Source organism: Neoarius graeffei, chromosome 1 (genome assembly GCF_027579695.1).
Source record: "Neoarius graeffei isolate fNeoGra1 chromosome 1, fNeoGra1.pri, whole genome shotgun sequence".
Taxonomy (NCBI): Eukaryota; Metazoa; Chordata; class Actinopteri; order Siluriformes; family Ariidae; genus Neoarius; species Neoarius graeffei.
The window spans coordinates 27283332-27298883 of record NC_083569.1 but is presented as its reverse complement, the minus strand read 5'-3'; the positions used below and the strand labels follow the sequence as shown (position 1 = coordinate 27298883).

General features: G+C 38.4%; 1 gene segment (V, D, J or C); it reads right to left on the bottom strand.

Moving 5' to 3' along the window:
- Positions 1 to 224: 224 nt before the first annotated feature.
- LOC132884457 (immunoglobulin lambda variable 2-23-like) lies at positions 225 to 759 on the bottom strand. The segment is given in 2 exon segments: positions 225 to 547; positions 693 to 759. Coding segments are annotated over 2 exon segments (390 nt in total).
- Between the last annotated feature and the right edge of the window lie 14793 nt (positions 760 to 15552).

The following is a 15552-nucleotide window of genomic DNA, read 5'->3' as shown; positions in this document are numbered from 1 at the left end:
CAACAAAGTCATCTACAATGAATTTAAAACAGTATGCAGCAGTAACACCTGACACACTCCCTCTTTATTTTTATTTTCTGTTATTCAGCTGCATCTGTTACCACAAATGTTTGTATCTGTGGTTAACTGATAACAAGTTGGTAAAGGAAGTATCTTTGATACATTCCATTTAACTTCATATGTACTGTTTTTAGGTTTTTGTACAGCCTCTCATTGACTCTGTATTACTGTGCTGCTCCTGCTCTCAGTGCGCAGTGATAGAGTGCAGAATCTGAGATCTGTAGGTCTTTAATAGTAAGTTCAGTCGAGTCTGAGGATGTTTCTGAATTGAATCGCGCACCAGAAGGGTTGCGCACAGCAGAACTGGATGACTTTGCGCCTTTATACAGTAAAAACTGTGGTGCGCTGTTAGGATATTGTTTGTACCAGTAAAGTACAATGTAATCACTGCTTGACTGATATGAACATTTCAGAGTAACAGTGTCTGTTTCTTTCCCCACAATGTTGGTATCTTTGTCCATCGGCCCAATGTTATCTGCAAAACTGCCTGTTTGCAAAGAAGAATATAAAGAAATAAATCTGTGAAATATTTCTGTAAACAAAATACTGACTTACAAAAATAAGAAATTAATAGATTAATACACACATGAGTATTAGTTAATACAATGAATGAGCTGATGAAGGTTAATTACCTGTTGCTACAGTGAGAATCAGTGGGATGTATCTCACTGTGTACAGTAAGTTGTATAGTTGAGCCATTTCTGAACACAGCTCTGTGAGGATTCTGTATAATAGTGCTGTATGTGCTGAAGCTGAGGTTGAAACAAGGTTTACACATGAGGGAACATGTGTCTCTAGAAGGCCACACCCAGGAAGTGCAGCTGTTGTAGCAGAACGTTACACAGATCATCACTTCACAGCATCAGTGACAGTGAACTGAGTCACCAGTGCAACACAGAACAAGTCCTGCTGCTGATCAACCCAAAACGTGCTTTTCTTTCCATCGCAATTGTAGTTCATGATGATTTTACCCATCAAATTGATGGATGATCATGATTTGACTCTTAAACAGCATTATTTAAAAAAAAAGCATACATCCAGAACTGAATATCTCCGCCTACATACATCCCTTTATCTTTACTAAGTGCACAGTGGATCTGGAACCTTTTCCTGAACACACGGAGCGAGTCGCAGGAATTATCTTCATTTTATTTCAGAGTTTTTGGAGCTTCACAAAAGAAGACTTTTTTGTCGCAACTTGAGGCACAAGCACCTCTGCCAGTTTCTCTGAAATACATTTTTCCGAACAGGACTTAAACAACATGTGGAAAAAGGTTTACACACAGTGGGTTAGTAAAATGTATATTTTTTTTGAAAAAGACAAAATATCCTTGGCAGTTCATCAGTAGATATCGCCGATGTGGAATAAACACTGATAAACAAGATTTCAGCAGATAATTATTGTGCAACAATCCTAAAATACCCTAATGATACCCTGAATATGCTGCTGGTGTGAAATTATTTTTCCTGTACATTGCACGTACATCAAGTAAATTATTAAATAAATATATGCAAAACATTATGACTATATTTCAATGTGTTATGGAATTATGTATGGATATTGTAATGTCACATTGATATCACCACAATTTAATCAAATTTAACTCCATTAGCCAAGTGATTATCTCATTTAGTGTCAAATTTCTGCACCTGTAACATTATATATATATATATATATATATATATATATATATATATATATATATATATATATATATCATGACTCTGTGAATCCACTCTGAAGCTCCACTTCTCTGACCCGCAGGTCTAGTTTTGCCTGTTTAAGGCCCATCCGCTCCTGATGGTGCCACTCATACAGGTCTCGGAGTAACTGGAGCCGCTCCTTCTCAATGCTGATCAGCTCCCGGGTGCACTGACACTCTCGGCCAGCTGTAATCTGGTTGCCTGCAATCTGGGAAGTGGCACTGCGGTCTGGGGAAGTGATGGGATCGATACTGTACCTCCTTCATATGCCAAATACCACTCAGCTGCATGCCAGTGTATAAGGGACATGAAGCTCTTCATTGGGTAACAATGAAATGAGCAGGCAAAGGAAAAACATTTTACTAAACTATTTAACTTATTTGTTCATAATTTTGTGTGAATATCTCATCTCATTATCTCTAGCTGCTTTATCCTGTTCTACAGGGTCGCAGGCAAGCTGGAGCCTATCCCAGCTGACTATGGGCGAAAGGCGGGGTACACCCTGGACAAGTCACCAGGTCATCACAGGGCTGACACATAGACACAGACAACCATTCACACTCACACCTACAGTCAATTTAGAGTCACCAGTTAACCTAACCTGCATGTCTTTGGACTGTGGGGGAAACTGGAGCACCCGGAGGAAACCCACGCAGACAACATGCAAACTCCGCACAGAAAGGACCTTGTCGGCTATGGGGCTCGAACCCAGGACCTTCTTGCTGTGAGGCGACAGCGCTAACCACTACACTACCATGCTGTCCCTTGTGTGAATATTTGCTCATTTAATAAAAAAAAAACATGCTTGGGATTAAAAAAAAAAGTTATTCTCCAAAAATTAAAAAAAGTTTCAATGATTCATTCCCACATTATATATGTAATGCTTAACAACAATACAATATATAAACATATTTTGACACTTTATATTTCATTGATTTTTGATTAAAAACAAAGACCTTGTGACCTCATCGACTGCAACTACTATAATGCCTTTAGCAACTATAGTACAAATACCTTTAGCAGTTATTCATGCCGATAGTGAGGACACACACTGCAAAGACGCTCTGGACAAAGTTACACTTAAGATTCCTTCTTTCGAGTGAGTTCAGGAAAACCATGTACAGAGACAACGTTCGTTGCTTAAGAACATCTTTAAATTTGCTCTTTAGCTCTAAAGTGCAACGTTATCAGGAGACCCACCCCAGATCATTAGATAAGTCTGTATTATTGTTTTTAGCAACATAATTGTCATCTTTATTCTCTTGTACCATAGCCACAAAGTGCACAGGATTAACAAATTAATGGATAATTAACATCCAAACATTAACAGGAAAGGAGAATCTTGAGCAGTTTCTTCTCTCAGTTAGTGTTGCTGTTGCTCTGCCCCTCCTCTCTCAGCTCTCTTTTTCTTGCATCCACCAACAAAGAATGAAGATATTTCTGCAGAATCTGCAGCCTAACAAATGCTTGCTGATGCAAATATGTTGCCAGTAAAGCTTGAGTGCTCGCTCAAAAAAGAATGAACCATCCCTAATCACAGAATTACAACCCCAATTCCAAAAAAGTTGGGACAAAGTATAAATTGTAAATAAAAACGTAATGCACTAATTTACAAATCTCAAAAACTGATATTGTATTCACAATAGAACATAGACAACATATCAAATGTTGAAAGTGAGACATTTTGAAATTTCATGCCAAATATTGGCTCATTTGAAATTTCATGACAGCAACACATCTCAAAAAAGTTGGGACAGGGGCAATAAGAGGCTGGAAAAGTTAAAGGTACAAAAAAGGAACAGCTGGAGGACCAAATTGCAACTCATTAGGTCAATTGGCAATAGGTCATTAACATGACTGGGTATAAAAAGAGCATCTTGGAGTGGCAGCAGCTCTCAGAAGTAAAGATGGAAAGAGGATCACCAATCTCCCTAATTCTGCGCTGACAAATAGTGGAGCAAGTTTGACAGTGTAAAATTGCAAAGAGTTTGAACATATCATCATCTACAGTGCAAAAAAGCAAAGGGGAGTCCCATATACGATTCATACATTGGGGGAGTGCCTGTTAGAGAGCGCACTTGTCCTGGGCCATCGGCATAGTGAGGTAGGGTGGCCAGTTCCTTTCCTCGCTGCCTTTAACTTCCCCAGTGTTTCCACCAGGTCCCCATTCACTGCTGGGTGGACAGGGAGCGAGCCCCAGATCCCCGTCGAGCCAAGGCTCGAACCAGGGACCATTCACTTAGTGGTCAAGCACTCTAACCACTTGGCCACCTGCGCTCCTGTCATCTATAGTGCATAATATCATCAAAAGATTCAGAGAATCTGGAAGAATCTCTGTGCGTAAGGGTCAAGGCCAGAAAACTATACTGGGTGCCCGTGATCTTCGGGCCCTTAGACGGCACTGCATCACATACAGGCATGCTTCTGTATTGGAAATCACAAAATGGGCTCAGAAATATTTCCAGAGAACATTATCTGTGAACACAATTCACCGTGCCATCCGCCGTTGCCAGCTAAATCTCTATAGTTCAAAGAAGAAGCCGTATCTAAACTTGATCCAGAAGCACAGACATCTTCTCTGGGCCAAGGCTCATTTAAAATGGACTGTGGCAAAGTGGAAAACTGTTCTGTGGTCAGACGAATCAAAATTTGAAGTTCTTTATGGAAATCAGGGACACCGTGTCATTCGGACTAAAGAGGAGAAGGACGACCCAAGTTGTTATCAGCGCTCAGTTCAGAAGCCTGCATCTCTGATGGTATGGGGTTGCATTAGTGTGTGTGGCATGGGCAGCTTACACATCTGGAAAGACACCATCAGTGCTGAAAGGTATATCCAGGTTCTAGAGCAACATATGCTCCCATCCAGACGATGTCTCTTTCAGGGAAGACCTTGTATTTTCCAACATGACAATGCCAAACCACATACTGCATCAATTACAGCATCATGGCTGCGTAGAAGAAGGGTCCGGGTACTGAACTGGCCAGCCTGCAGTCCAGATCTTTCACCCATAGAAAACATTTGGCGCATCATAAAACGGAAGATATGACAAAAAAGACCTAAGACAGTTGAGCAACTAGAATCCTACATTAGACAAGAATGGGTTAACATTCCTATCCCTAAACTTGAGCAACTTGTCTCCTCAGTCCCCAGACGTTTACAGACTGTTGTAAAGAGAAAAGGGGATGTCTCACAGCGGTAAACATGGCCTTGTCCCAACTTTTTTGAGATGTGTTGTTGTCATGAAATTTAAAATCACTTAATTCTTCTCTTTAAATGATACATTTTCTCAGTTTAAACATTTGATATGTCATCTATGTTCTATTCTGAATAAAATATGGAATTTTAAAACTTCCACATCATTGCATTCCGTTTTTATTTACAATTTGTACTTTGTCCCAACTTTTTTGGAATCTGGGTTGTATTATTTAAATTAAATAAATGAAACAATGGCCTTACTTATACTTCATCGAATAGTATATAGTCAAATCTGATTAAAAAACAAAAGAAAGCAAATGCCACTGACAGTTTTCTTCTTCATGCATTTCATCTTTGTTGTATTTACATGATCGTATGAGAAAGTCTCAATGGAGTGTTTTGAAAAGGCCTTTGCCTGAGCTTGATTTGCAGTAACATCATACATACAGGGACATGCCCTGCGAATTACATACATTTAAATCAAAACATTCCTGCCAGGTTTTTAGTTTTGGCTTGATTAATTTCTTTCCTTTTTTATTCATATGAAATAAGGAAGGTTTATTTCTTCAGGATGGAAACTTGGCTCAGTAATCTTAATAAATAAAGCTTTATTTAAATAGTTTGGCAACATAATCTGACTTACTTTTTGTGTATACAACATAGACAACAACAAAAATGAGTACACACAGCTACCTACAACATGCAGGTAACATCGCATGACCACATGATTAATGGTTTCTGTATTCACATGATTCTAATAACTATAAACACACACACACACACTTCCATAACTTTTTATATATATACATACATGAATTCCTTCACCATAATAAGTGCTTTATTCTGATCAGGGTCACAGTGGATCTGGAGCCAGTTATGGGAACACTGGGTGAGAGTCAGGCATATACCAAATACCTACATCATACGATAGTTTCAAGAAAAAAAAAGGATTGTAAGACAACACTATTCTTTCTTCCACAGGAAATATGCTTTGAATAAATTTTATATAAATTCAAATTTGTGTTTTTTGTTGGGAATTCTGAAAAGAAGTTGCAGAAGCCAGCTTCACTGAAATACATTTCTCCATGCTCCCTCTCTCTCATCTACACCTGCTTGCACTCAAAACCCCACTTCCCAGAATTCACAGCAGCTTTCAAATACGGCCACAACAGACTCCAACACCCACCCTACACATCACTGCTCACAGTCTCCTGAGTGCTCATCATTTGCACTTGCTCAAAATCACCACAGCTCACTGTTTATGGACTTCAGCTCTCACAGTTCATTGTGAAGTGTATGCTCAGTCCTTTGTGTCTGATTTTAAGCCTTTTGTTAATGTTCTGCTGATTCTGGTTTGGACTTTGCGTTTTGACATTGCCTCTGATGTTCTGTTTTTGCCTCGCTTGACCTTTGCCTGCTTTTTGATACTGCCTTTTGCATCATGATTTGGATCTGATTAACAGTGTGCGCTTTATAAACACCCTGTTCTGCTTTTACAGCTGTCTATTGCATGTCAATCTCTCTCTCTCTTTCACTAATTTCACTGTCATACTGGAAAAAGGCATTCAACATTTTCATAGAAGAGAAAAATAAATATGTTTTAGCTTCTTTTACTTTCTTTATCTAGGATATTCCAGCGTGCTTAAACAAGATTTCATTATTGTGCTCCAAACTCAGTAGTTGTTTAACAGGACGTGTGATGGTCTTTTTTTTTCTTTTAAATAAATCTATTCTCGTAAATAACTGAAAAAAAACCCTCAATATTTTAATATGCCATTGGTAAGAATGATTTTTAGGTCAAATTTAGAAATAAACTTCAGCAGATTAATACACAAATGATGGTTTATCTACAAAAGCAAACTGCTATCATAGACTGAGGGTTGAGCCTGCAGAGGTAAACATGTAAAGAGCTCCATCTTGTGAGAAAAGCACGGCTCTGTTCCAGTCATGTGTAGTGCTTTTTGTACAGTGTAGTTGGGTTTCCTGTCACTGTGGGCTCCAGAGCGCAGTAGTACAGTGCAGAGTCTGTCACTGCAGCAGAGGAGATGAGCAGATCCACTTTCTTACTTGTTTTATTAAGTTTGATGGACACTCCGGGATGAGGTGGTTGAGCCTTTCTGACATATCCACTGCTTTCAACAATCAACAGCAGAAACTCTGGTCTTGATCCAGGTTTTTGTTGGTACCAGTGGAGACTGTTACCTGATCCAGTATATGTGCAGGACAGTGTGATGTTGCTGCCTTCAGTTCCAGATATAGTGGTTTGTTCTGGTTTAATGCTGTTGTCAGCAGCTTCTGCTATAAATACATTAACATAATATCATAACCATTTATTATTAATAAACTGTGATTCAAAACATTGTTCTTTTTGTTTGTTAAATAATTAACCATTTCATGTATAATGTATCTGACTTACCAATGTCAGCATGAGTGAGGAAAAGCAAGAAGAAGAGTAACATTGTTGTTATGAGTGTTTAGTTCAGACCTCTAGTTTTAGAAATAAATGCCAGTGTTGTGTATTTGAGATTGTCTCTGATGTCACCACATGTAGCTCCACCCACATGATGTTGCCACATGTAGCTCCATATTTATTCATGTTCACCACGACTCTGCTTCAGCTTAGAATACACAAGGCTTTATTTGCATGTCTGTGACTTTAATCAATTATGACTTTATGTTGCTATAAACTACAGCACAAATATTACAACTTTGAAAAATCCCCAACTTTGCCATGAGACATATTCTATAATCAGATACAAATTGGCTGTGGGATTGGTTCTGGACTAACGGCCTTGAGGAACCGCTCTAGAGCATTGGCCTCAGATGGACTAGCCCCGTCTCAAAAATTTGTATGGGGGATCTCCTTCTCTAGAGACTCATAAATGAACCAGAGCATGACCAGAAAATCATGTGAGCTCCGAAGACACGGGTGCTCTAATCGCATGAGGGACTCGACCCATCGGTGTGCTCATCCAGCCAGCCAGGAAATCATGCATGTTACCCAGACAGGTTCTGGAAGCTTGGGTTCTTCAAGGTCTGCATAACAGGTGCCACACTGTACAGAGCATTTTTTAACATAGTTACTGGGAGACCAAATGGTCTCCCAGTGGCCAGATTTGGTCTCCTAGTCAATGCCAAACCAGCTTCACTGGAAGACCAACTTTTAAACCAAGTTATGTCTTATCATTTGGTTCAATCAGTTGCAATTAATTAACCAAGTACCATGTAAGTATACATTTAACAAGGAAAACGAAGATCTATGTTATAAGCTATACACACAAGATCATGTTGGTTAAGAAAAACAAAACTAAAATTTGGTTACTGAGATGGCTGATGTCAGAATCCGATGTCATTACTGTGTAACTTTGAATGTCTTTGACATAACATTTGTGCTTGGTAATTGCTCTTGATAGCTGTGTAGTCACTGTAGTGTGTTTGTCTGTATGGTGATTGGTGAACCACTTTGCATCACAGAATATGCCGCAGCGGTGCAGCCGCATGGACTCTGGGGCCTGTGATTGTGTTGCCCAGACCAGTTGGTCTCCTAGTGGAAAATCCTTAAAAAATGCTCTGACACTGTATGCTGAAGCCACAAGGGAGATACTCTCCATCATAGGGTGTTGAGTGTATACGCCGGTACACTGCCAGAAAAAACAAAGCTAGAGGCTGAGATACAAAATTCCAGAAGTGGTGTGGCATGGTGTACTGGAACCCTTCTGCTGCATCCACTGTTTGATGAAATATTCTGTCAGGGAGCGGTGGGAGATGGGTGCAAGTGCAGAAGTATTTATTAAAAACAGAGTGACAATCAGGTAAACACACAGACAAACAATCCAAAGCGACAGGCAATCTCAAGAACAGGAAACAAGCAAAAGGTCAGGTGAGGTATGAACAGACTATCACAGGCAAAGAGAACAACAGAAACTAGGAACAGGCACAGCAATCAGAAAACCAGGAAATCTAGCATGGGGAAATAAGGCTCGGTGATGTGCACTGCGTATGAGAGTCTGCTCAGTGCGTGTGCAGTCCAGAGCGCATCCCAGAGTCCTTCTGGTGCACCAAAGCGTACAGGACTGACAGTGATGCATTACATGGGAGGCATGAAGTGATGCATTACCAAAAGAGGCATGAACTGTCAAAAAAGCATTTTAATTTTGCAAAAATATAATTTTCACACACACACACACACACACTTGCACACTCAGTCAAACCGAGGGTTAATTTAAAATCACTTCTCCATCCACTCGGACCAGCTTTAAACCAGTCTATTATTGACAATAGCCCCTCTCACTCACCATTAACCTTCATCCTACCAAGTGGGGTCCATCTGGACCCCGCACCTATATGTTTGTTTGCCATTTTAAAAATATGTGACATACTGCCTCACCGTTTTATGAATTTGTTGGAATTTATGTCTTAATTAAAACACTAAAGCACCGGAAGATCAGCTTTTTGCATTGTGAAGGTATAATTAATTTGTTACTGGGGTCCAACCGGACCCCAGAGTAAAGTTTATCTGTCTTTCATTTTATAATTGAATAGCACACTGAAAGTTAACTTCTTTTATTTCTTTTATGTTCCATAATGAAACTACCAAGGCATTCCTTCTTGGGGTCCGTGTGGACCCCACTGCTGCAATAAGCACAGGCTGCAAAACAAAAGCCCTAAATTATTTTACAATTACTTTTTTGTTTTAAATTCTGGAAGAAAAGACCTAAGTTGTAATCCAGAATGTTTTACAGCTGCATGAGCTGCAAAAATCATGTATATAATGCCAATTTTTTTTTTGTGGCGCTATAATTTGCTACATGTATGCTAGTTATTGCAATATTATTGCAATGTTATTGCATTTATAATACATCATTGATATTCATCCATAGTGGATTTTGTTCTTCAATAAAGTTATGTCTGTTTGCTGCATTGAATTGGTTCTTACTGCATTGATTTCAAGGTATTCCCTCCTGGGATCCATACGGACCCCGCCTGGTAGTTTGTGTATGTAAAATTGGCTGGTAGGATGAAGGTTAAGTGTGTTTTTTATGCCTTGGGCCCTTTAGTGTATTGCTGTTATTAATACAAGATGTTCTGAACAAAACTTATCTGGTGATTTTGTCTTTATAAGCTTTAATTTTAAAGAAAAGTATTGGGGTCCAAACGGACCCCACATGGTAAGATTAAGGTGTAAAATAGCATGGTAGGATGAGGGTTAATGAAACAATGTGTTCAAAGCTTGATATTCATGGTGTAAGGAAATCACACTTCAGTCCAAGATGCAGCTTTAGCTCTACTTTCACAATCAGCATTACAACCCCAAATCAGAAAAAAAAGTTGGGACAGTATGGGAATAAACAAAAAAAGCATTTATTTCTAAATTTACTTTGCCTTGTATTTCATTGTAGACAGTATGAACCCAAGATATTTCATGTTTTGTCTGGTCAACTTTATTTCATTTGTTAATATACATAGAATAAAGAAGAAAATAACATTTTTGCTTCTGAATTAAGGTTTATTAAACCCCTTACTGCTCAGCCCTAACAACACACAAAGTTAAACGTCATTAAATATGAAAAATTAAACTTTTCTCTCCTCAAGGGCTCATCAGAAGAAGAGAAAGAACAGTAAAGAAAGAGTTACAGACAAGTTCACTGCTTCTGACACAGCAGGTGCTTTATCAAAGAAATGGAATTAGACGAGGATTTATTCTCATGAAAGTTTAGTCATCCGTGGACAGTTATGTTGTTTTATCAGAACGGTGTCTCTGAACTAAACTGAGCTACTAAGAGTAACCGGAGCAGTGGTTCGGATAATATATATGCAGTGTGTATGATAGAAGACCAGGTATACTCTGTCACAGAGGTTTTATTGTGAAAAGTTGTGTTGTTCATCAAAGAACTGAACATCTCTGGAGAATGTGAGCAGGGTTGTGTGGTTCTCAGTACTTTGCCCACAATAAGATAACTGACTGCTCCATCTAGTGTTCACCAAGGAGAAAAACCTTTATACATTCATAGTTTACTACACATACAGTGTATACATTACAGAAAGACAAAATAGTTATTTGCTTTCGAAAAGACAATTTTAATTTTGCAAATTAATATATTTGTGCAAAAATACAGTACAAGTCAAAATTTTGGACACACCTAACTCAGAGTTGTTGTTTTTTAATTCATGAAAAGACACTTCATGTCATAAAGTCATGATGGACTGTCGTTTCTCTTTACTTAGGTGAGCGGTTCCTGACATAATATGGATTACTACCAGTGTTAAATAGAGCTACTTACTGCATTTTTATTATTTACTATTTGACATCAAACACATTAAGAAGGCAAGGAATTCCACTAATTAACTTTTGACGAGGCAACACCTGCTAACTGACTCCCTCATGAAGCTGGTTAAGATAATACCAATAGTGTGCAAAGCATCATCATGTGCCATGTGTTATTTCATAGTTTTGATGTCTTCAGTATTGTTCTACAATGTAGAAAAGAGTCAAAATATTCTGATTCCCACAATATACAGTTTCAGTATTATATATGTGGGTTTAATAGGCTCAGATAATGACATGCCCTTCCTCAGGACAATCCAACAGTGTAATTACTCCAGTCAGAACAGAGAGACTCATGGGTCCACAGTCATTGTGGAATTCTGGTATGAGGATTGAGCCAAGCCTTGTCTTTAGTGCACTGGCTATTGAGGAATATGGAATTGTACCATGAGAGTACAAAGATTTATTTTTAATAAAAAAGACATAACACACCACAAGGAAACAGTTTAAGCAGAAAAAATTTAAAAATGTGATAATTTGATGATTATTTGTTTTACTTGCAGCACTGTGACGCATGTGCAGTTTTACATGTTCACCCCACATGGGTTCTTCAGTTTCTTCCCACCTCCAAAATAAACAAGACTGTAGGAAATTTGCTGGGATAAAATGCCCCTAGGTGTGAATGAGTGTGTGAAATGCTTTGTACATGGCGCTCTGTGAAGGACTGACATTCCATTCAGGGTTTATTCCCACATTATGCCCAGGAGATTCCAGTACAGGCTCCATAATCACCACGACCCTGACCAGCATATAATGGTTCCCAAAGAATTAATTCTGTCTCCTAATAATGTAACCTGTGGCAACAATATAATCTCTTTATAAATCTTCAGAGAGAAAGAGAGATTCCTGCCAAACATTTCTCAAAATCATCAGCAGAACTGCCTACAATATAAACAAAACTGTGTGAAAGTTTTTGTACAGTGCAGTTGGATTTCCTGTCACTGTGGGCGGCAGAGCACAGTAGTATAGTGCAGAGTCTGATACAGCAGCAGAGGAGATGAGCAGATCCACTTGGTTATTTCCTTCAACTTTAGCAGACATTCTTGGGGGAATGTTGGGACTTAGATCTCCACTTTGAAAAATATAAAGAAGGAACTCAGGTTTAGATTTTGGATATTGTCTGTACCAGTGCAGGGTGTCTCCCGTATTACTTGTATCATATTTGCAGGACAGAGTAACATCATTGCCTTCATGAACAACTTTATAAATGAAAAGTGACTCGATTGAATCTGCCATGGAGTCACCTGTCAGAGAAAGGAGAATATTATGTTTTTTAACTTTCCATAATCAAGCCAGAACTACATAAGTCAGACCCCCATTCTGCTCTTTTTAACACCACACAGACTAATTAATCACTAATTCAACACTTAATATTTCTGAAGTCACAGAAAAACGTTAACTCACCGAGTGAGAGCCACAGACACATGAATATAACAGTGAACATGACGAATGGTCTCAGCTGAATGAGAATATTCTTTCTGTGCTCTGATATATTAAGATCATAAAGGTTCATGAAGCTCCGCCCCACAGCATCACATGACAGTGTCACCAATGTTATTGACTGATTGATGATTCTTACTGAATAATCCTGGCTTTACATTCAGCCTCATATATGGAACCTGATTTTAGCACATTGTAAGCAAATCCAAACTGGGAGCAGAAACAGCTAATAGTCAAAACTATGCAGTGCAAATAATTTAATTTTAAAATAAATTATTATTCAATAATTACATCAGGATTTTTTTTTTTTAATCAGGTTTCTGGTAGACAGTTGTGGTGAACCTTTGGCAATCTTGCCGCAAATTTGTGGCAAGGTCATATTTTCACATGCAAATTAATTTTGTGGCAAACCTCTGGGGCACTTGTGGCTAACTTTGTGGAAAACTTACGGCAAACAATTGATTCCTAATTTTATTTTTTGCCGCAGGTTTGCTAGAATGTTTACTGCTTGCAGCAAATTTGCTGGCTGTGAGATGAGTGCTCAGGGACTGTGTACAAAGTGCAACACAGAAAAGATTTATGACAAAGATATTCAACCACTTCACTCTTACACAGTGTAGAGTCACCAACATCACTACACATATCGATTATTATTATTATTATTATTATAGAAAATATTAAATAAACACAATTATATCAACAACACAAAAAGCAAACTAGTGGAAGAAAAAAAAACTAATTTGTTTGCTGCATTGATACAATTCGCCACATGTATGAATGAGTATGTGCATTGTGCCAAGTTATTTCAATGATTTTCCTCAAATAAATAATAATTTCCTCTGATTTTATTCAGAAAAGTTCATATAGTATAATTATGTAGCACAAAAGTGAAACTGTGATTGCACCGGTGCAAGCAGAAATCATCGTGTTCCCAAATAGAATAATATAGATATTTAGGCACTGCCTAAAAGTGGAGCTCCTGATGAGTGTATGAGCAAAATATTTACAAGGACACAAAATCAGCCTGACTAGAATAACAATGTTATAGCATATAAACCATCAAATTGTGCAGTGTAGTGTATTTTGTGTCAATAAACTGCTGCATTGTCTTGTCACATTGAGACCAAAAAAGAGATACACATCACAGTTACAAATATGTATTTATTCTTTCTTTGACACCGCATACCATGCGCCAGAAACAACACCATGGCATTATTATGGTGTGACTCTGCTGGGTGCCTGGAGGACAGCAGGGAACCAGCGCTTTCACTTTATAGCATTATTGTATTGTTATAATTGAATATCAAACTTGATATGTCAAACAGTTTTCTGGTTACATCTTTCAGAGTTATTGGTCCGGGAAGTTTGAATCTGTGATTATATTTCCAACTTTACTGCAGTTCAGCCCATGCATGAAATAGAACTTGATTAAACCATGTTAATGAGCCATATTACCCAGTTTATTCTCCACACACTTCATTCAAACCCTTGGTTCACAAATCAGTTTAAAGTTATCACGTTATAATGTGAAAAGTTTCACGTTTTAACAATATAAATTATCACGTTATAATGTAAAATGTTTCATGTAATAACGTGAAAATATATTGTTATAGCATGAAAGATATATTGTGATAATAAATTTTTCACAGTATGATGTGATACTGATTTTATTTTTATTTTTTTCTGGTGCGGCATCAATACGCTGCTGTATTTTATACAGTGTCCTTCTTGTGTCAGGAATTTTCAGAACTTTTGCACATGCAAAGAGAAATTAGTCACAATATTTCAGCTATTTGTTTTAGTCATGAGACACTCAAGTCTTGCCCTAGAGCAGGGGTCACCAAACTTTTTCTCTGGGGGCCACATTGTCATTCCTGACTGTGATGGGGGGCCGGGGTCGGGTCAGCTATATAACATAGAATTGTATGACCCAGACAAATATGACCACCAGCAGGCCTCACTGTGTAGTAGAGATTACTAGCCTGGCACAGCCATCCCCACTACTGTATCCCCACTACTATATCCACACTACTATATCAACACTTGATTCCTGGCACATATTTGTTTATCTTTACTAGTGGTTTGCAAAAGTAGTAATTGAGTCTTCACACTTTGTTTTAATTTGAAATACCACAGATATTCCATTTATTTATTTTCTAATAAAAATAACATCAAAGCTGTCAAGGTAAGAAACATCTGCCTAGTTGAGGTGATTGACACTGGCAAAGGTGAGTGGAAAATTATAAATTGTAGGTAGGCCTGTTGATATTATTAATAATATTCATAATAATTGTGTGCAGCACTTAATAAAGGTCAAATAAATAGGCCTATAAAATAAATACATTAAAAAAACAGTGAAATTATAATAATATGAGCAATAGATCAGTAGATCACAGCAGTTGTGCTGTGTCCTGCACGTCATTGCTCTCATCCATGGCCAAAGCAAAAACCTTGAATTCTGATGCTCTCTCATTCAGCTGGTCATGCACGTTGTCCACCAAATCTTCGGTTCGCCTGGTCATAGTAGGTGCGGAGAGACTCACCGCGTTGAGCGCATCCTTCTTGTCGGGACACACCTCCTCGGCCACAGCAAGCATGCATACTTTAACAAAGTCCCCATCAGTAAACGGCTTTCCATGGGTAGCTAGTAGGTGAGCTACCTTATAGCTAGCTCGTACAGCAGCCTGGTTGATCTGGGTTTGGCGAAGGAATACATTCTGTTGTGCAGCCAGTCCGCATTTCATCCTCCGAATCCTGTCTTCTCTTGTTTGCCCTCGCAAACTAGCATACTGTTTGTGGCGGGTTTCGTAGTGACGACGCAGATCAT